The sequence below is a fragment of the Caretta caretta genome, chromosome 2, assembly GCF_965140235.1.
Source record: "Caretta caretta isolate rCarCar2 chromosome 2, rCarCar1.hap1, whole genome shotgun sequence".
NCBI lineage: Eukaryota > Metazoa > Chordata > Testudines > Cheloniidae > Caretta > Caretta caretta.
This window is the reverse complement of record NC_134207.1, coordinates 140428975-140452919: the sequence shown is the minus strand read 5'-3', so window position 1 is coordinate 140452919 and position 23945 is coordinate 140428975. Positions and strand designations below refer to the sequence as shown.

Sequence of the window (23945 nt, the reverse complement as noted above, 5' to 3'; positions counted from 1 at the left end):
AAAAGGCACTCAATCTATTTAGCTCAACTAAGAGAAGGTTAAGGGGTGACTTGATTACTGTCTATAAGTATCTACATGGGGAACAAATATTTAATAATAGGCTTTCAATCTAGAAGATAAAAGTATAACATGAGCCAATGGTTGTACATTGAAACTAGATGAATACAAACTGGAATTTGATAGGAAGCTAGGAGGTTGTTGAATCCTCTTGCTTTTGTCTGCCTATGGGCACAGTGGGAAAAAATAATTCAGAGGGCCTACCTTCCGCTTACACAAAACAGGTTACTTAACACCCAAGAATCAGATTTCTAAACAAAATGCCTGTTTGTGTGTCCATGAAAGGAGGGCCCTTTGAAACTGTAGCTCATTGTATACAGTTTATTGTGGATGTCTTCCTACCTTTATTTTATATTTTTCACTCTTAGTAATAGACGTTGTGAGAACATTAATAGAGCTGTGAAAAAAAGAACTTTCTGTTCCATGTTTAGACAAGGAAGAGAGAAAGGCAGATTTTGAGATTGGCCAACAGAGCTTTGTATCCCCATTGAAATTCCTGGGTATTGATTTGGACTCAATGGTCCAAATAGTCTAAGTGTTGTGTGTCTGTCACGCAGCTAAAAACCTGCATTGATGCATACAAATTGATTTTCAGGCATTTAGGACTGTATCTTAGAGTCAGAGACGATTGAATGAAAATATCACAATGTAAGATTAGTAACTGTTCAAAAAGTAGTGGGGAGGAATAATTAGGCGTGCAAATCAAAGTGTTGAAAATCTTGTGTGCACAAGGCTTATTCTGGTCAGATAGCTCTAGGTGACTAACAACTACAACTAAGAAACATTAGGCAGACCCAAAACTACTTGCTAATAAAATGACTTGTGGGTAATTTAGCAAAGGGAAGATATAGAATCATAGAATATCAGGGTTGGAAGGGACCTCAGGAGGTCATTTAGTCCAGCCCCCTGCTGAAAGCAGGACCAATCCCCAACTAAATCATCCCAGCCAGGACTTTGTCAAGCCTGACCTTAAAAACCTCTAAGGAAGGAGATTCCACCACCTCCCTAGGTAACGCATTCCAGTGTTTCACCACCCTCCTATCTATCTCTATCTATCTACCTACCTACCTATCTACCTATCTATGCAGAGTTACAAATCTAGGTCATTAGGCAAACAACAGATCATTTGGGATCTCAGTGAAAAGATTTAAGGAATAAAGCTCAGAGAAATGACACGTCACCAAAAAAACTAAAGCCACTTCAAACTATTGTCATCTTTATCACCAATAAATAAATAAATAATACATAAATAAAATAAATAAATATATACAAATTGGGAAAAAAATTAAAAAGATTCTATTCTCAGGAGAAAGAGTATCAGATTTGTCTTTGATATATGGATGCTACGGTGAGCCCTGAATATATATGTATTTATATAAAATTCTAATCTACACATTGTAGGCACTAAGAAGTAAAATCCTTGTAGGCAACTAGGTAACTAGTTCAGCCTCACAATGACTTTTGGTCATTTGGCTCCTTGGGAAAGAAATGAAGGTGTGATTCGAATGTCATATAGTACGTGTACAGTTAACATTCCTGTTATCAAACAACCACAATAAAGTATATTATGCCTAATGCATTAATATGGGCCTGGCTACTATCTGTTAGGAGTGTCAAGATAGATAATTTAAAAGTATATGTTTAAAAATACCAGCGCTTCTTGTTACATATATTGTTATTTAATATAATAAATATTTCAGTTGTGCCTGGGTTAAGGAGTATCAAAGAAAGCCCTTGTAAAACACAAAGATATCCAGAGTTCCGTGTGAGGAGCAAAAAATTAAGGGCATACCTAGCTCCTATTTCAGCCACCAGTAAAACCTGCCATTGACATTAACAGAGCAGGACTGGGCTGTAAAATTGACTAACAGAAATTGTATGTTTGAAGATTCCCTAGAGACAAAGGTACAAAGAAGAGGCCAGTAGAACTGATTGCATAAAGTTGCATAGGCCACAGGCAGGCATTTTCCTCACTCACTTCATGCTGCGTACAACCTCTGAAGATACCACAATTTATTTGGTCACACAAAATTACACATCCAAAACTCATACTAGTTTGACAACCGGACTCTACTTCCATGTTTTGATTATCTCACCCAGTGTGTTGTACTTATTCAAAATTCTAATTTAAAAATATAGTTTTAATCGTAAACTCAACATGGGAAGAAACCCCAAAATGTCTCTTTGTAAGAAAGAACAAACATTATTGCAATCACTTTAATTCAAAAACATAATGTACTCCTTTGAAACTGAATAGTCATATTCTTTTAAGTGTAGCACTAAAGAAACCAGTGCACACCAGGTTTAAATAATTGAGTAGGTTTATTTATTCCACAAAACAAATCACCACCAGCTTTTTTAAAGTTCCAATTGAGTCATGCATATCTTCTCCTGCTTGTTTTTCCACTAAAACTGTGTCAACGCTACAAAACCCACACAGAGATGTGACCTGCAGAGTGGATACTTGGTCAAAATGGGGCACTGTATGCTTGGACATACATTCTACACAGGCCACATTTTCATATTAAGTAGAAGCATTTTAGAACTTCGTGACTCTGCATAATTAGAATTCTGTGTATATATGAGGGAATAAATGTTGCTGTACTATGCTTGTCTTTTTTCGGAGTTGATGGGATTGGGAAGAGAGAGGAGAGTCCTCTCTGATGTGTTCAGTTTTCTAGAGCAACTCATGCTACATTTTTATACTTCCCAAAGTAGTTTAGTTTTTAGTGCAATTTCTGTCCAATTATCCTTATTGTGGCATGCAAAGATCCTGAGTCTATCCTTCTCCCGTCTATCCTTCTCCCATATCCTGAGCACAGGCTTCAGAGAAGCAAATGAAGATACAGTGGCAGTAGCTGGTTTGGGGATCCAAAATACTAGCAGAAGGCAGTTCTACTTTCCATGAATACAAACTATTCTTGGGAATTGCTCTATTTCCTTTCATGGTCAAAAATACTTCTCATGCCCATATTTGAAATTCAATTTCAAATACACCTTCTGCTAAATCCTGCCAGAGGCAGTGTGAAGTCACTATTTTGTATGTTGTTTGGGTAGAATATCATGCAGCCTAGCGGCTGCCATATACATAATCCAAGTAAGGCAGCTAAAAAAGCCAGAGTAGATCTTTGACTGTACCAGCAAAAGGCATTCTGGTTTTAGTTTGCTTTCACTATAAACCGGACCAGTGCCATGTCACGGTTTTGTTGAATGACAAAAATTCAAGGCTCTGTCATGGAGGATAGAAGGATAAAGTCACAAAATTCCTGGTAAAATGCCAATACTCTTGGGTCACAATAATTTTTAAATAAAAATCTTTTATTTTGTAATACAAAATGATTTAAAGATTTAAAATGTATATGCTGGTTCTAGGGTGACCAGATGTCCTGATTTTATAGGTTTCAGAGTAGCAGCTGTGTTAGTCTGTATCCGCAAAAAGAAAAGGAAGATTTGTAGCACCTTAGAAACTAACACATTTATTTGAGCATAAGCTCATGAAAGCTTATGCTCAAGTAAATTTGTTAGTCTCTAAGGTGCGACAAGTCCTCCTTTTTATTTTATAGGGACAGTCCCGATATTTGGGGCTTTTTTTTTAATATGGGTTCCTATTACCCCCCGTCCCCAGTCCAGATTTTTCACACTTGCTATCTGGTCACCCTAGCTGGTTCACTCCCAAAGCATTTAGGAGCACAGGAAAGCGTGCAAGGGAGAACTCCTGCTGCTGCCTCAGCCTCTGCAAAGGCAGCAGCATCCGTAAGTGCTGGAAACATCCTCAACCAGCAATGTAAATGCTACATCTTTCCTTAAAAAGATCAAAAACTATCACAAAATCTGTGACTAACCACGAACTCTAACCATGAGCACTCCAGCTCCCCTTTACCTGCTATGCTCCTCAGGTTTTAAGTTGGTAGCTCTCTAGGTTATAAGTAAAACTGGTCACAATCCTGTCTTTCAAACTGAGTACTCACTATTTACCTACTCGTATGAAAATTTCCCATATCAACAGTCATTCGTATTGTCCGTTATAAAAAGTCATGACAACCATGGACTCTGACAAAAATGAAACCTTAATTAAAAATATAGAACATAGTATGATTTGAACACAATATAATTTGGGGAATTATAGGGAAATTGGAATAACCCCAAGCAATTGGTATGCTGTCTCTATAATCTATAATTGAATACTCCAGTTTGACAAAAAAATTAGAATTCAGTTTGCAGCAATTTTATAGAAAATTCTCAAACTAACTAATTTATTAAATTAAATTGTCTGAAAATTACATTTTCAAAAATTATTCCCACTCCTACTGCTACAGCTTGCTTTGGGACTATTTAAATACTTTCCCACACACTTGGGTATCACACTTGTTCAGGGACAGTTATATTCCTTGCACAGAGATACCAGAAGCAATTCATATGAACAATTCCAGCTCCTGTGGATGATCTAGACAATCCAGTAGTGATCGCAAAATAGGGTCCAAGCAGGAATTCCTGACTCCCTTTAATCAATGACTGTTGCTGGCTCCGTATTTACAACTTTCCACACACAACCTCCCCTTTTAACAATCTTCTCTATCAGATATCTTAGATTGTATTTGTTCCAAGTTTTAGAGGGTGCTCTTTTGTTTTAAGTTTTCTAGACATATGTCAATTTGCTTTATGTTGAGGAAATAGAATCCCATTTAAAAATAACACATGAAGGCACACAACTGAATATTGACAATGTACAAGTACTTATATACAAATGCTAGAAGTGTTAATACTCTGATGGGTGAACTTGAGTGCCTGGCATTTTAAATGAGGATATTGATATAACAGGCATTTCAGAAACTTGGTGGAATGAGGATATCAATGGTACATGGTAATACCCTAGTACATAATATATAGGAATGACAGAGTAAGTCGCCTTTGTGGGGGAGTGGCATTATATATAAAGGAAATAATAGAATCAAATAAGGCACAAATCTTACATGAAACAAACTGTACCATAAACTTCTTATGGATAGAAATTCCATGCTTGAAGAATAAAAGTATAGCAGTAGGAATATACTACCAACCACCTGACCAGGATGGTGTCAGTTACTGTGAAATTCCCAGGGAGATTAGAGAGGCTATAAAAACAGAAAATATAACATTAATGGGGGATTTCAACCATCCCCATATAGACTGGATAAATGTCACCTCAGGGCGTGATAAAGAGATAAAATTTCTAGGCACCATTACTGAATGCTTCTTAAAAAGAAAAGGAGTACTTGTGGCACCTTAGAGACTAAGCAATTTATTTGAGCATGAGCTTTCGTGAGCTACAGCTCACTTCATCGGATGCATACCGTGGAAACTGCAGAAGACATTATATACACAGAGACCATGAAACAATACCTCCTCCCACCCAACTCTCCTGCTGGTAATAGCTTATCTAAAGTGATCATCAAGTTGGGCCATTTCCAGCACAAATCCAGGTTTTCTCACCCTCCGCCCCCTCCCCCCCCACACAAACTCACTCTCCTGCTGGTAATAGCCCATCCAAAGTGACCACTCTCTTTAAAATGTGTATGATAATCAAGGTGGGCCATTTCCAGCACAAATCCAGGTTTTCTTACCCCCCCACCCCCCTCCAAAAACCACACACACAAACTCACTCTCCTGCTGGTAATAGCTTATCCAAAGTGACCACTCTCCTCACAATGTGTATGAAAATCAAGGTGGGTCATTTGCAGCACAAATACAGGTTTTCTCACCCCTCCACCCCCTTTTTTTTTCAAAAAAACACACACACAGAAACTCACTCTCCTGCTGGTAATAGCTTATCCAAAGCGACCACTCTCCCTACAATGTGCATGATAATCAAGGTGGGCCATTTCCAGCACAAATACAGGTTTTCTCACCCCCCACCCCCATACACACACAAACTCACTCTCCTGCTGGCAACAGCTCATCCAAACTGACCACTCTCCTTACAGTGTGCATGATAATCAAGGTGGGCCATTTCCAGCATAAATCCAAGTTTAACCAGAACGTCGGGGGGGGGGGGGGGTAGAAAAAGCAAGGGGAAATAGGCTACCTTGCATAATGACTTAGCCACTCCCAGTCTCTATTTAAGCCTAAATTTCCAATTTGCAAATGAATTCCAATTCAGCAGTTTCTCGCTGGAGTCTGGATTTGAAGTTTTTTTGTTGTAAGATAGCGACCTTCATGTCTGTGATTGCGTGACCAGAGAGACTGAAGTGTTCTCCGACTGGTTTATGAATGTTATAGTTCTTGACATCTGATTTGTGTCCATTTATTCTTTTACGTAGAGATTGTCCAGTTTGACCAATGTACATGGCAGAGGGGCATTGCTGGCACATGATGGCATATATCACATTGGTGGATGTGCAGGTGAACGAGCCTCTGATGGTGTGGCTGATGTTATTAGGCCCTTTGATGGTGTCCCCTGAATAGATATGTGGGCACAGTTGGCAACAGGCTTTGTTGCAAGGATAGGTTCCTGGGTTAGTGGTTCTGTTGTGTGGTATGTGGTTGTTGGTGAGTATTTGTTTCAGGTTGGGGGGCTGTCTGTAGGCAAGGACTGGCCCACCCAGGACTAACTGCTTCAAGAAGCATTCAGGTTTCAGAGTAACAGCCGTGTAGGTCTGTATGCGCAAAAAGAAAAGGAGTACTTGTGGCACCTTAGAGATTAACCAATTTATTTGAGCATGAGCTTTCGTGAGCTACAGCTCACTTCATCGGATGCATACCGTGGAAACTGCAGAAGACATTATATACACAGAGACCATGAAACAATACCTCCTCCCACCCCACTCTCCTGCTGGTAATAGCTTATCTAAAGTGATCATCAAATTGGGCCATTTCCAGCACAAATCCAGGTTTTCTCAACCCCCCACCCCCATACACACACAAACTCACTCTCCTGCTGGCAATAGCTCATCCAAACTGACCACTCTCCTTACAGTGTGCATGATAATCAAGGTACAGGCACAGGATCTGGTCCAAGAGGTAACTATAACTGAACCACTTGGTAATAGTGACCATAATGTAATTGAATGTAACATTCTTGTAAGGGAGATAATAAGCAAAAAAATCTATTATGGTAACATTTGACTTTACAGAATAACTACACAAAAATGAGGATGCTTGTTAGATGGAAATTAAAAAGAACCATCACAAGGGTTAAATGCCTGCAAACAGCATGGGGACCATTTAAAAACACCATAAGAGAGGTTCAGACTAAGTGTATATTCCAAATCAGATAACACAATAAGAGGACTAAAAGAATGTCACAATGGCTAAAGAGAAGAGTAATGGAGACAGTCCGAAGCAAAAAAGCACCCTTTAAAATTTGGAAATCAAAACCTAGTGAGGATAACAGGAAGGAGCACACACACTGGCAGGTTAAGTGTCAAAGTATAACAAGGAAGATTGAGAAAGAATTTGAGAAGCAACTTGTGAAAAACACAAAAACTAAGGGTAAGAATTTTTTCAAGTATATCAGAAGCAGGAAGCCTGCCAAACAGGCAGTGGGGCCAGTAGATAACAAAATTGTTAAAAGAACAGGAGTACTTGTGGCACCTTAGAGACTAACAAAGCATCCGATGAAGTGAGCTGTAGCTCACAAACGCTTATGCTCAAATAAATTTGTTAGCCTCTTAGGTGCCACAAGTCCTCCTGTTCTTTTTGTGAAAACAAAGTAACACGGCTGCTACTCTGAAAATTGTTAGAGGAGCACTCAAGGAAGATAAGCTCATTGCAGAGAAGTTAAATGAATTCTTTGCATCAGTTTTCAGTGGATGTGGGAGAGCTACCCACATCAGAACTATTCTTTTTAGTTGATGCATCTGAACTTCGGTCCCACACTGATGTGTCAATAGAAGAGGTTTTATGAACAAATTGATAAATTAAACAGTAATAAGTCAGTTCTGGTTGCACTCTCTCAAAAAGGATATAGTGGAACTGAAAAAGGTTCAGAAAAGTGGAACAAAGATGACGAAGGGTATGGAACAACTTCCATATGCAGAGAAACTAAAAAGATTAGGGCTGTTCAGCTTACAAAAGCGAAAACTAAAGGGGGGCAATGAGAGAAATCTATAAAATCACAATTTACCCTTTCCCACAAAACAAAAAAAAAGAGTCACCCAATTAAATTAATAGGCAGCAGATTTAACACAAACAAGAGAAAATACTTTTTCACACATAGCAAAATTAACCTGTGGAACTCATTGCCATGGGATGCTGGGATGGTGAAAAGTTTAAATGGGCTAAAAAACCCTAGAATAGTTCATGGAGGATATGTCCATCAATGGCTATTAGCCAAGATGGTCAGGGATGTAACCCCATCCCCAGGATGACCCTAAACAACTGACTGCCAGAAGCTGGGAGGAGAAGATAGTGGTGGATCTCTCAAAAATTGCTCTGCTCTGTACACTCCCCCTGAAGTTCTGGTACTGGCCACTGTTGGAAGACAGGATACTGGGCTAAATAAGCCATTGGTCTGATGTAGTATGGCAGTTCATAGACTTGTGTGCTTTTGTTACCCTTAGCAAGATAACAATGTATAAGTAAATTTATTTATTACTAATCTTTTTCAATATTTAAACAATTATCTTCAAAAGTTTTTCCCCAGAAAAAGTCAATGTATTGACTTTTACATATATAACTTATACATCCTTCTACATATATAAATTCACACACACACCACCTGGAGGAATGGAGAGAAAATATATTGTATTTTCCAGGCCTCTTTTGCTTATTCAGCAATATATTAGAGTAGATTCTAAGGTTATACTTATTACCTATCTAACTGGTGCAGGCTGACTAGTTGTGCATAACTGTGTTATGTTGAAACAACAAGGAGTCTGGTGCCACCTTAAAGACGAACAGATTTATTTGAGCATAAGCTTTCGTGGGTAAAAATCTCACTTCTGCAGATGCATGGAGTGCTCTCCATATGGCTAAATTTAGTGCCTTGCATGGTGTCAAGTATCAGGGGGTAGTCGTGTTAGTCTGTATCCACAAAAACAACAAGGAGTCCGGTGCCACCTTAAAGACTAACAGATTTATTTGAGCATAAGCTTTCATGGGTAAAAACCTCACTTCTTCAGATGCATGTGTTATGTTGAATGATTCACGTGTAATTTTTCAGAACAAAACTGTTCAATGTTGGTGCACAGGGAAGAAATATATAAATATATATTACTACATTTCTTTGCCTCTTCCCTATGGGTTTAAGCTGGTCCTTTTTTTCCTCTATCAGAGAAATATAATATCTAGGGCCCTACCAAATTCACGGCCATGAAAAACGCGTCACGGACTATGAAATCTGGTCTCCCCCACCCGTGAAATCTGGTCTTTTGTGTGCTTTTATCCTATACTATACCGATTTCATGGGGGGAGACCAGAGTCCCTCAAATTGGGGGTCCTGACCCAAAAGGGAGTTGCAGGGGCCACAAGGTTATTTTAGGGGGGATTGTGGCATTGCCACCCTCATTTCTGCACTGCGTTCAGAGCTAAGCTGCTGGAGAGCAGCAGCTGTTGGCCAGGCATCCCGCTCTGAAGGCTGCGCCCTTCCAGCAGCAGAGCAGAAGGTTAGCATTACCATACCATGCCACCCTTAGTTCTGCACTGCTACCTTCAGAGCTGGGCGGACGGAGCGCAATGGCTGCTGACTGAGGGCCCAGCCCTGCAGGCAGCAGTGCAGAAGTAAGGATGGCAATACTGTACCATGGCATCCTTACTTCTGCACTGCTGCTGATGGCAGCTCTGCCTTTAGAGCTGGGCTCTTGGCCAGCAGCCACTGCTCTGCAGCTACCCAGCTCTGATGGCAGCAACGCCACCTGCAGCAGTGAGAAAGGAAGGGTAGCAGTACCGCAACCCCCCACCACCCCACAATAACTCTACAACCCCCTCACAACTCCTTTTCGGGTCAGGATCCCAAAATTAAAACACTGTGAAATTTCAGATTTAAATAGCTGAAATCATGGAATTCACTATTTTTAAAATTCTATGAAAGTGAAATTGACCAAAATGGACTGTGAATTTGGTAGGGCCCTAATAATATCATTATAAATATAATAAAACAATCCATGTTTTCTAACCTTAAAGGGATCTCTCTCTCTCTCTCTCTCTCTCTCTCTCCATCCTCCATTTTTATTCATTTCTTTAAAAAAACAACCCTAGTACTCTTTTTTTTAAAAAAAACACTTTTCCTTTCATGTCTCAGTTACTAGGAGGGAAAAGATGGTCCAGTGGCTAGGACACTACCTTAGGACATGGGAGACCTGGTCTCAACTCCCCACTCTACCATAGACTTCTTATCTGACCTTGGGCAAGTCCCACAGATTCTCTGTGCCTCAGTTCCCATCTGTAAAATGGGGATAATAATTCTTCACTATCTCACAGGGGTGTTATGAGGACAAATACAATAAGGATTATGAAGCACTCGCAGATACACTGAGGAGAAACACTATATCAGGTTGTTATTATTATTACTGCTTTATTTTACTAACATTCTTTTTTCCTGCTTCTACTTGTAAAGGGGAGAGGGAACACAGTTTTTTATTTTTCCTCAATCTCTCCCCTCATTTCTTTTTCTCTTCAGCTCCAGATATCATCTTTCAAGTTCCTCTGACCATCCCCTTTCCAGGGGACCGTCATCCCATGACTCCCCCATTAATCTCTCCCCCAACTATTGAATTCAGTCCAATTCAAGCCTATTTCTCCTCTCACAACTCAAGTCTGTCTACATTCCCTTGCTCATTGCTGAAGCCATGTTCTAGGGACCAGTCCTCTCCTCTGTAGTCATGTTTCAGGAATCAACTCACCCTGAAAGGTGGTAGATACAGCCTTCAGGGATCCCCTAAATTCCTGCAAGTACCCACCTGGGCTGCATGTGGGTCTGATTGCCTTTCAGGTATTTTGGGGGGCTATCCCTGTTCACCTCCTGGCTCCAATGCAGCAGGAGGGCAGGGATGCCCCCTAGGGAACTATAGAGAGGCTGTTATGTGTCAAGACAGCCTTAATTCCCTGAAGCTATATTGATTCAGCTTGAGCCCTGGGTAGAATACTAAACATGTAACAATTTTTAGCTGACTGTGCTTTATTTCATTTTTCAGATTTGAGAATAGTGAGACTTTTTTTATTCACACTACTGAGAGAACTGAATAATGTATGTATGTCTGTATCACATACCTGTGCAGTATCTACCTACCACCTACTGCTTTCTCTCTGGGCTTTATAAGGCTTTGTAAGTTCAACATAGAACTCTGAAGAAGAAGTGAACTATGACATACAAAAATACCCTACCACCACACTAACATGGATAACTGAAGTTAATCCTTTCAAAAATTGCTTTGGAAAGCTGTTGTCTAGGAGGCTAAATGAAGAGTAAAGGTGTAGGATGCAGATGCTTTATATGACCGAGTTTTTCTGTACCATTTGCAAGAATTCCAGATGGATCAAATTATCTTTGAGTAGTAGCTATTTAAGTAGATATTAAATATTTGCATGTCGCTTGCCTCAGTGCCATTCCTGGAGTTTCTCTTTTGTTTCCTTCCTAGATATCTGCGGTTGTGAAGTAGGGCAGGTTGAACCAAACTAAACTGTCCAATAAAACTAAAATTGAACCAAACCCCATTTTAAAATGTTGTTTATCTCATCTTTGTGCCCTCTGCTGCTGGCAAAAACCAAGATGTACAGAAGCATGGATATCATGTGAGAAAAAAAAACTGTTTTTGTGGCATTTCTGATCCAGATGAAATTGGAAATCTCATAAGAAATCTTGTTGTTCTGAAATTTCTACCCCAGTGTATGGATGGAAGAGGTTCAGATAAAGCTGTAAAACTTTTGGAAGTTTTTTATGTAAACTGAAGCTAAACTGACATAGGAAGGGGGGTGGAGCCGTGAAGATCACGAAATGGGGGAATGGTATAAGTGTCAGAGCAGAACCGGTTGCAGAAAATCACTCAAACAAGAGAGCTGTCATGGGAAGGGATATTCAGAGAGTGTGGATGAGTATCTGAACTTTTGGATGCCTACCTGAACTGAATTTCTAAACCTTTAAAATAGGTTGATCATTTACCTGCTAAATTATTTGTGTATCTTCACATACATAAAACAATGGCAGTGTGCGGGGAAGTAGGTCCAGCTACACCTGTGAGGATCAATTCACATGGAATTAAGCCACTGTACCACGCAATAAATTAGACCTCTGTATTAGATTCTGCATCATTTTCTAACTTTTGACTTATACTTCACCCTATTTCAGTTTTGATTGCTTTGCACTGACAGCTATCACAAGTGACAGATAACAACGGTACTGCAACAAGGCTGCAATTTAGCTGTACAACCACGATTTTACTGACCATTTGTCCAGAACCTTATGTTAGTTCAGTGATATTTAAAGAAGGAAAAACACATAAAATAATAATAATACAATGGCACATTTGAAAAATCAAACATTAACACCACCCAAAATTTTCAAACCGGAATGCCTAAAAATTAGTCACCTAAATCCTCATGTAAGTACATAAATAAAAGCGGCTTGCAATGTTTTCTTTAACTCAACATCATTTTGTTACTGCATTATGTCCAGCAGCTTTAAATTTACAAAATAAAGGATGTGACTTTACTACATTCTGCTATGGGAATAGTACACAGCAACAAAAAGGGCTCATTAGGATTTGTTGAGACACTAAGCATAGAATAAACTTATTTTCTCAGAGCACCCTTGAACAGTGTGTGTTGTAAAAGATCTATACTGCTCCTCAAACATACCTGGCTGTAGCTCTGAATGGCAGCTCTGGCTTGACTGCTGCGGGATGGGAGCTGTGATGTTGCTGTTTCACCCAGGGCAAGGGTCTGGTTGCTATGGTAGCTCGCTGAATACTGGAAAGACCCTTCAGGTTTGGAATTGAGCTGAAGTGCACTCTGGGATAGAAGGCTGGGCCCTGTGGTGAAAGTAATTTTGAGCAGTCAGTGACAGTCTCAGTGAAAGAGAAAGAGCATGTATTATTTATCAAGAGTTGCTAGGAATTATCAAATGAATGGTTCCAGTTTTTCACATTTTGACTTTTCAGAACTAAAATCAGGTCAGATAATTTAAAGTGGCACATTATCACTTAAACATCATTATTTCGGCATTCGCAAAAAGTAAACAACATTGTTTCAAAAAACAAGTTGCCTTATTCTGCTAAACAAATCAACAGGACTAAGCAAAACAGATAGTAGTATTTGATAAAAGAGTCCTGATTTTTCCTGATTCCATATAAAGTATTCTATGTTTAAAATATGTTTTCAAGGTTTTGTTTTATAAACACTTCGTTTAGTTCCCATAATTAAATCCAGTCATTCAGTAGAGAAGATGCTGAAAAGTCCTCCTCCTGGAACCCCAGCACATTAAATCTATTGATCACTGACAATTTGTAGTATATATGTTGTGATGTAATACTTTGGTGCCTGTACGGAAGAAAGACTTTAAAATATTAATAGCTCCTCTCATCATGTAGGACTCACCCTGTTCCCAGTGAATCTCCAATGACTAGTTTGTCAGCTTATCTTATCTTTTCTATCAGCGTAATGCATAGTAGGAGAAGGAAGTAAAGATAGTGTGCTTAAATTGGTACTGCCAAAGTGAAAGGTATTTAGAGTGATGCGGAAATGAGCAGTACTACTTCCCCTAATAATTTAGCTGTTCTGTGAAACTAAAACATACTTTCAAAAGGCATTAGGTTTATTTATAAATGATTTAGCACATTTTTATATATATGTATCTTGAAATTAAATCTCCTAATTTTAATACTTAGGAAAGGTGCATGACTGGGTAAAGTACAAGCAACAGCAATACAATCTTCCCTACACTGCCCTGCTGATGTGTGTCAACTTTGACCTTGAGGAACAATCTCACTCTGAGGGTGAGAAAATACTTCATTTTTTATCCCTGTTAGACACAAAAAACTACATTCAAATAGTATTGTTGACAAGGCAAAGTCACACACTCAGGAGTTAGGAAATGCCAGAATTAAGGTCCCCTCCAATCTATCCCTATCCCACTCCTATCCCTATCCCACCCCTGACTCCTTGTCCTATTCCATTGTTCTTTCCTTCGATCACACACAGAGAACCTGAAGAGAGCTCCCTCTCCCAGCCAATGTTTGCAGGCCATCTCTTCCAGCTTCAGATCAAGTTTGGACCCCACAATGACTTCCCAATCATTATCCTCTTCTCCATCTTCTCCTTCTCCTCTTTCTCAAGCAAAGTTCTTTCTTCTTCCCTCCCCACATAAAGGTCCCCCCTTCTTTCTCGTTCCCTTCCAAGTTGTTATCCTTTTCTTCTCTCTCATTCCAAACAAAAATGCTCCTCTCCCCCCCAGCTCCCAAAACTCAAATAAAATACCCTCTCTCCATACACACCACATTTACTAGCTTGCTTTATGCTGCTGATGGCTCAACAGGCAGATGAAGGTAGGGGCAGAGGTGGCATTATTGGAAAAGTGAGAGAGGAGTTGGGATAATGAGTTCTCTGAAATGCTTCTGAAGGCAGGCTGGCTATACTGTCTGTCAATCTAGCATGTGAGAAGAGTTAGTTCAGTTTTCTAAGACTCAGGCTGCATTATCTGACTGATTACTTGACAATAGGCAGGTATTCTGTTAGCAGAAGATTATAACTATGTGGTTTGGAATACAGCAAGATGCAGTGGAAATTTTTAAATCTCATTCAGTAACACAATTGTATGCTCATATTATAAAAAATGAAAAACAGGAAACAGCTCTTTTCATCCATAGATCTCCAAACACTTTACAAAGAAGGTAGTATCAGTGCCATTTTACATATATGGAAACTGAGGCACTAGCCAATGGTCACCCAGCAGGCTGGTAGCAGCTTAGAACATGATATAGGACTTCTGAGTCCCAGTCTAGTGCTCTGTGTGCCAGGACTACTACTTTACATTTCAGAGCAGAATTCATCCTATAACTACTATTCAATAATACACTATTTGTTGGTCATTTTAATTACAAGATAATTACCATGTAATGACAGGTTACATCTCATCACAGGATAAATGCACAAGTGATTCAGTCTTCTAAACTGCACTGTACCTTATGGAGATAATTACTTTTGGCTCTACTAAGCCTTACACAATGGTCTACATAATAGTCTACAGAAGCATGTAAATAGTCAATCTCTACAAAGTATCTACATGCTTGTTTCATAGCTTATAATGTAAAGATTTCAATGAAATGTATGGTTCAGGTGAAAATATGTTTTTTTCTTCCTCTTTAAAATTTAAAGTCAGTTAGCTTATTAGGGCCATTTTGCTTACAACTTTATATTTACCTCACTGATTTGTAATAATCTCTCATGCAAAGATCAAAACACTACAATGTGTTATACAATTCAAACTGGTCAGGTGATCTATTGAAATCTTGATTCATTTTGACAAAGGAAATGGCAAGACCGCCCCCAAATGTTATAGGATTCATATGTTTTTAAGAAAACAGGCTGTAGCGAAGCTAGAAAGTGCAAGAACATTCATTAAAAATTTGTCACGGATCTCTAACAGTTTACACATACTGGTTTTAAAAGAGCATTTAACTCACCTTCAGTCTAATATTTGACAGAAGAAAAAGGGATTAAACGAAGGAGGGAATAAATAAACAAGGGTTTACCATATCCCAGGTGAGTGCCCTAGCCATTGCGATAAATGTTAAAAGGGAAGCAGTGGCAACTTCCCCTCCTCCTCCCCTCTCTAATTTACTTATTTGTTTATTTTGGCCTAAACGATTCAGTAGATTTATGTTAAGTTCACAAATAGTTTCAGGTTGACCCCAGCTTCATTTTTCAGTGAATAAACTATTGGTCTGAAAAAATTCACCCAGCTCTAATCCAAATTCATAAAATAACCTTACAGTTTCACATACAGAATTAATTTACTGTGCCTCAAATCCCATCATAATAGGAACAAGCTCCATAATGTTAATATGGATTTGTGGGCTTTCAAATATTCAGCAGCAGACATGTAATACATATATTGATCAGACACTACTGCTCTTCCCTGATAGGTTTATCCAGTTGGTTTCAGTAGGTGAAGTGATCTTGGGTCGGAGGCCTTTAGGCTTGATTCCCCATTGCTTTGCATCTTGTTTTGCATTCACATCTGTGCAAAGTGGCTGTAAAATACTAATAAATTGGACTGGTCATATTTGAGTCCCACTTTGTACAAGTCTAAATCACTACTCAAGCTGTAAGACTGTGGAGAATCTCAGTGATTTCATACTACAAAACTCTACAGTGTTTGTAGAGTGGTCAAATTCTATGTGGATATTTGGGCGTATGTGGGTGAGTCTCAGACCAAAAGAGGAGGGTAATTAATAAGTACGGAGATGTTTCATAATTGTCCTTTGTAGAGGAGTTTCTACAGCCTTTTGTGATTTTAGAGTGGAACAGGGAGTTGTTTGAGGTCTATACATAAAGGGTGAAATGTGAAAATACTGTGATCTTTTGCCTACAGAAAGATGGTGGAAGTCCATGACTTTAGATTGTACATGAAAAGTAAAATGAAAGATGGTGATCTAAGCTGGCTCCAAAAAGGAAAATTAATTGAAGGAGGTGTTGCTTACTATATGTTACAGTAGACATCATTTTAAAAGTTAGCATTCATTGAAGTTTCTATGTAGGTGCTATCAGATATCGCACTTCTTCCTTATTTCTAAGCATAGGTAAAACCAGTTGTACAGTGACCACCACTAGAAAGTCAACATTTGCCAACATAAGCCCAACAGTGGGAGTGTGTGACTGTCATCGTGCAGTGAGGAAGTGCACTCAGTGAGCTCCCATGCTCCCCTTTCCTAATTAGCAGCAACATTGGTAGCAGAGCCCCAGGTAGACCCCATACCCTACCTGAGGGAGCCCAAAAGAGCAGAGGCCATTTGATGAGAAGGCAGAGGGGGTAGAAGGTGAAATGATGAGACTAAACTGAGCTCCCTTCACCCCACACCACTGAGGGCTGGTAGTATTAAAGCAATGACTGAGGGTTCCTTGTGACTCACTAGCTGTGTATACAGAGTGAAAGGTGGTGGCTTCACACAATACCCCTGCCGGCACCCCCACCCACAAATTCACTGATCACCCAGTAGCAGAAGACAAGCTCTCCTTATTTACCAGGAAGCTGAGAAGTGCAGCAAATGGGCAGCCCATCCCCCCCACCCCCAGGATCAGAGGATTATAAAGAGTGGCAAAGCTGTGGGTTGAAGGTGTATGTGTTGGGCGGGAGAATCCATATTCTGCCCCCTTTTCCTTCCCAAAAGCACTGTAAACGAAGCATCAGGAGACAAGCTTTCTTCTTCTGTCAGGAAGCTGAGAAGAGGCATGAATAGGTGGCCCATCCTCTCTCTCACTTCCCAGACAATTGCAAGGGACAGTGGTACTTGGGCTGAGGGCTGCTCCACCCCTTTATTTCTCCTGCAGAGAAAAAGGGCTAAATTTACAGAAGTCTGCAAGCACTCCATAGGAAAGCAACTTTAATTTCCTCAGACATTCTCAGAAACCCATAGAATACATCAGATGGGTCAAACCCATGCTACGAGAAGGACTCAGTGCCAGAATCAAATACAATAGACCAGGGGAAGGCAAACTACAGCATGTGGGCTGGATCTAGCCTGTCAGGGCTTTCAAGCTGGCCCGTGGCATTGCCAGCCCCATGGCACAGCAGGGCTAAGGCAGGCTCCCTGCCTGCCCTGGCCCCACACGGCTCCTGGAAGCAGCTGGCACCATGTCCCTGCGGTCCCTGGGGAAGGGGGACAGAGGACTCTGTGCACTACCCTCGCCTGCAGGCACACCCCCCCCCCCGCAGCTCCCATTGGCTGGGAAAGGGAACCGCGGCCAATGGGAGCTTTGGGGGTGGTACCCACAGGCGAGGGCAGCATGCGGCGGAGCCACCTGCCCCAGCCCACCCCCAGGTGCCACTGCCAGACATTGTGGCCACTTCTGGGAGTGGCGCGGGGCTAGGGCAGGCACGGAGCCTGCCTTAGTTGTGCTGCCACCCCGGAGCCACTCGAGGTAAGCAGCACCAGGCCGGAGCCCACACCCTGAACCCCGAGCCTTGAGCCCCCTGCCACACCCTCCTGCACCCCAACCCCGTGCCCTGAGCCCCCAACCCTATACCCTAAGCCTCCTGCCGCACCCCACACCCCTGCTGCACCCCAATCCCCTGCCCTGAGCCCCCTCCTGAACCCTGCAGCACTCCAACTCCTTGCCCTGAGCCCCTTCCTGCACACCGCACACCCTCCCACACCCCGCAATCCCTCCCACACCCCAACCCCCTACCCCAGTCCTACATTCATGGCCCTGCATACAATTTCCCCACCCAGATGTGGCTCTTGGGCCAAAAAGTTTTCCCACCCCTGCCATAAAAACTCATTTTACCTGGTGAAAAATGAACTCCACTAAAACCTAGGAAAAGTAAAGATCGTATTAGTCTGGTTTGAGGGAGGACATGTAAACACAACAGGATTTATAAGCACTCTGTGAAAATGTGGCATATGTGCTATTTACTGAATGGTATTCCTAAAATTCTTAGGGAATTGCCTTGAAAAATAATTTTTTTTCTGAATCAAAATCTGCTTTCAAAACAATGGGTCTTTTTCTCCCCAAAAGATGCTTTTGGAAAGGTTTGGCGTGGAGCTGTGTGAACACTTCCAAGTATGATTCACAAGGCATTCATGAATTTGTGCATGAGAACTGGTATTTGAATTCCCAATGTGTCACATTGTGGCCAAAAATGTTAATTCATGTTATACTATGTCACACTCAATATTTCAACTAACGATTTCCATAGAACCTGAAGACGAAGCTTTGAGAGATGTTAAGTTTTGTACTTTTAACTAGAAACCTCACATTTACTTATTAATTCTGATCACATTGAGTCAATTAAGCCTCGGTGTGACTCCAGGGAAACCAGCAATGAAGTTAATCCATTATGTTTAATATATCTTAGAATTCATCTTGGGGATAAATCACAAGAATGAAACTCAGGAAAACTAGTTGTCTTTTTGGTTCTGCCATTAACTATGTGACCTATATGCCACTTTAATCCTCTGTGCCTCCATTTTCCCATCTGTAAAATGGAATAATGACAAAGGACTTTGGAATCTAAGAAGACAAGCATTATATAAGTGATAAGTATTTTCTCCCCAGTAAATTTAGTGATATTAAGTCATCATATTTATATTAACAGAACCAGATCAAAATCAGACCTTCTCCAGACAACACTCAGTACCCCTTTTTCTACGACGAATAAAATGGCCTAACAAACCAAACAAACAATCAAAACAAAGCTCTCATAGAATATCTGTATTGTAGGAACCACTCAGTAAGAACAAAGTTTATATGCAAAGAAGCATGATTTACATGCAAAGAAGCATCAGAGATATTATGGGAAAGTGATAAAGAAATTAAGCAATATGTTTATACGATTTCATCTAAAAAAATGAAACCAGGTATTGTGATCAAACCCAAGATAGTATCACTTAACAGTTACTTGGGGAGGCATTTATACATTCATTGCCTTGTTCATTAATAAAGTTTGTGGAGCTTTGAGATCCGTGGATGGAAGATAGTACGGAAGTACAGTGTACTAATGATTATTATTGGTCAAGTCTGATGTTTAACCATCTTAGATGGCACCCAACACTTGTAAAATTGAGATTTGCAATATCATGTCAAAATACAATAGCCTATTTTCAGTCTGGGGGGACCCAGGGGCAATTTGAATTAAACAGAAATTCTTAACATTGGAATTCATAGAACTTTGGTTTACCTGTGTTGTTATTTTCAAACCTCTTTGCTTAAGCTCTTAAAGCTCATGCTCAAATAAATTGGTTAGTCTCTAAGGTGCCACAAGTACTCCTTTTCTTTTTGCGAATACAGACTAACACGGCTGTTCCTCTGAAACCGTTCACTTTGTTGCTTTGCCATTCAGTCTCTGTTCAAAAGTGAGGATTCTTGGGAGTAACAGTCTAGGAATACAGTAGTCTGTGGCCACAACTACTCTATGGGGACTACAGTGGCATGGCTAGGGTGTCATATCTATGCTGGCATAACCATGTAGTGTAGGCATAGCCTACACTGACAAATGGTTTTTTTTCCCATCAGTGTCAGAACACCATCTCCCTGAGTGATGGCAGCTAGGGCGACAAAAGCATTCTTCCATTGACCTAGCTGTGGCTACACCAGGGCTCAGGTCAGTATAGCTACAGCATTCAGGGGTGTGAATTTTTCACACTACCAAGCACTGTAGCTATGTCAACCTAAATTTTAAGTGTAGGCCAGGCCTGTGTCTGCCTCCATGCATCTTCTCCCCAACTACAGAATATGGCCGGCTTGGAGTTCCTCCTCCCTCTATCACTCAAACTGTGGTACCCCTCAAACCCCAGAGATACAAAGAAAGAACAAGAGACAGCACGATGAGTGTTTATTGCTAGGGGTATGTGGCCTTTGAAATACAGAGGAGCAACTTCTAGGTGCAGTATTGGCTCCAGTACGGTGCTCTGTGCGCTGCCCTCGCCTGCAGGCACTCCGCCCCGCAGCTCCCATTGGCTGGGAACGGGGAACCGTGGCTAATGGGCGGTTTGGGGGTGGAACCCACAGGTGAGGGCAGCACGCGGCGGAGCCGCCTGCCCCAGCCCACCCCCAGGAGCCACTGCTGGACATGCTGGCTGGCAGGGAGCCTGCCTTAGCCCCGCTGCGTGCCACTGCCACCCCGGAGCCGCTCAAGGTAAGTGGCGCCGGGCTGGAGCCCACACCCCAAACCCCTCCTGCACCCCGCACCCCAACCCCTTGCCTTGAACCCCCGACACACCCCTCCTGCACCCCAACCCCCTGTCCTGAGCCCCATGCCACACTCTGCACCCCAACCCCCTGCCCTGAGCTCCCTCCCACACCTGCACTCCCTCCCCCACCCCAACCCCCTGCCCCAGCCCTACATTCATAGCCCTGCATACAGTTTCCCCACCCAGATGTGGCCCTCGGGTCAAAAAGTTTGCCCACCCCTGCAATAGACCAAGGAGTATGAAATCATCAGATTCAAACTAAGTATATCTCATTTGAGGGCTCATTAAATACAAAGGCAGGGAAATTGGACTGACTTGTGGATGTAAAAATACAATAGTTATGTGTTGTACTAAAAATACTGCCTCAGTAGAAGAAATGTATAGAATGATTTTATGCTAAATTTATTAGGAATGTTGTTAAGTAACAGTTTTCAAAAAAGAAAAGGAGTACTTGTGGCACCTTAGAGACTAACCAATTTATTTGAGCATGAGCTTTCGTGAGCTACAGCTCACTTCATCGGATGCATCCGATGAAGTGAGCTGTAGCTCACGAAAGCTCATGCTCAAATAAATTGGTTAGTCTCTAAGGTGCCACAAGTACTCCTTTTCTTTTTGCGAATACAGACTAATACGGCTGTTACTCTGAAACCAGTTTTCAAAAAGTAATGATACAGGCAGTTAATGTAGGAAACTCTGTACTTAACAGTAAGGATATCAGAAAGTATAGTACAAAGCATAGGGAGAAAATGAAACTTAGAATGTTTAAAATGACAGGTTTCAGAGTAACAGCCGTGTTAGTCTGTATTCGCAAAAAGAAAAGGAGTACTTGTGGCACCTTAGAGACTAACCAATTTATTTGAGCATAAGCTTTCATGAGCTACAGCTCACTTCATTGGATGCATACTGTGGAAACTGCAGAAGACATTATATACACAGAGACCATGAAACAATACCTCCTCCCATCCCACTCTCCTGCTGGTAATAGCTTATCTAAAGTGATCACTCTCCTTATAATGTGTATGATAATCAAGTTGGGCCATTTCCAGCACAAATCCAGGTTTTCTCACACACACACCCCAAAACACACACACACAAACTCACTCTCCTGCTGGTAATAGCTCATCCAAACTGACCACTCTCCTTACAATGTGTATGATTATCAAGGTGGGCCATTTCCAGCATAAAATGTTTAAAATGTATAGTTTATGGTGTTGTATTATAATTGGGGACGATATTGAATATAATTGCAAGGAAGCAGATAAAGAAGTATGATACAGATACTGATGTTGAGGTGAGGGGTTGGATAGGGGAAGATGGGGAAGGCATTACATGGTAATGACAATACTGAATATTCCAATAAATGGAAAAAAAGGATCGGGACAAGCTGGTGCTCCTGGAATGCTGGGGAACTAAATCACCCAAGAAAACAAACAAAAAAAGATGCTATCTGTTTTCAAAAACAAAAAGATATTGGTGGCAGTGCTTCTGGAAACGTACCTGAAAACAAAAGAACCAATCAGATTTAAAAGGGAATCAGTATCTATGTATATGGAATATCTTTCAGCTCAGTAAGAGAAGGGTGCAAATAGCAATAAGTAAACAAGTATCATGGGAACCTGAAGAGATCAGAACAGATCCAGAGGACAGACGGGTTTTGCTACAGGGTGTGCAGAGAGTAAACTTATTACAATATGTAACATTTTATACCCTGAATGAAGAGAATACCACCTCCAATAATATTTTTGGAACGACTGCAACAGTCCAGGATTCATGGGTAATAGAGGCACGCAACTTTAACTGCTGGCTTAACCTCATGTCGGATACATAGGGCCCTTTGTTTTCAGGTTTTTTTTTTTTCCAGGAATGTATCAGTGTTTATTACTACAACAACAAAAACAGTTAAAAATCAGTGGAAAAAACTATTAATAATGTTTCTGGGTAGATACTGGGGTTTATTTTGTGGATGGAAGGATGGGGGGAAAGTATTCAGTATTTGATGAATGGATTCAATATGGTTTGCTACAGAACCATTTGGGGATTGGTCCTGCTTTGAGCAGGGGGTTGGACTAGATGACCTCCTGAGGTCCCTTCCAACCCTGATATTCTATGATTCTAGGAGAACTGATACAGAACTCAAAACCAAATGCCACCTCTGAGTTTAAGAAAACAATATCTCTCTTTCATCTCCAAATAAACCTTTTCATTTGAATAAACAGTTTACTGTTGTAGAGAAGACTATTAGCCTATAAATATTTACATTTATATAATTGGGCCACACCATTGGGCATACACTCAACTTTATCCTTTGATCCTGTTTTTTTAAAACTTTTGAATACTTCCTTGTGTTCTGAAATGTATCCTGATACTGATTTTTGTTTTCTTCCCATTTTATCATGAGATCTTTAAACCGTTATCTGCTAATAGCTTGCAATGTGTACGTGGTGGGCGTGAGATTCCTCGGTAAGTTCAGAAGCACATGCACTTCAGAGCTTGCATGCATGCCTGTTTGTTTATTCTGGGTATCTTCTAGACTAATACATAGCCTTACTTCAACAGGCAGCTTGGCATATACACCCAGACTACTGTGTTATTGTAATACATATATCTCATGAAAGTTCTTTTTTATATATTTGAATGATACAAAAGTAGGGGGGAAAACTGGAAAAAAATGAATAATACTTTTTGTAAAACCCAGGATTTTTTTTGGTAAAAATCAGTTTAAACTGAAAACAAAGGGGCTTATGGATATACCACCAGCTAGGCTAGAAGCTCCATCTAAAATGCTCAGATACAGAAATCAGCATATAAAGATCAGGACATGATGGGCTCCTACATTCTAAGGGTGGGGATACTTTACTTTTGTGTCTGAAATTGCCAAAACACATAACAAAAATAAATCTATTCTAGTATCAATTAACTCCTTAATGTCAGAATGGAAATAATATATATCTTCTACCATGCATCAGTCTTCACGAAAATAAAGTCCAATTCAGGACTAAGAAAAATGTTTTTTTTGGGGGGGAGAGAAAACTATATTGATCATTACATTATGGATGATGCCTTCCAGGA

General features: G+C 40.6%; 1 protein-coding gene across 9 annotated transcripts in view; it reads right to left on the bottom strand.

Moving 5' to 3' along the window:
- CTNND2 (catenin delta 2) overlaps positions 1 to 23945 on the bottom strand; it is a 1183649-nt gene that overhangs the window by 462155 nt on the left and 697549 nt on the right. For all 9 annotated transcript variants that reach the window (XM_048839596.2, XM_048839594.2, XM_048839597.2 and 6 more), the window contains one exon: positions 12826 to 12998. In XM_048839596.2, coding sequence (XP_048695553.2) covers positions 12826 to 12998 — 173 coding nt within the window. The remainder of the gene's footprint in view (positions 1 to 12825; positions 12999 to 23945) is intronic.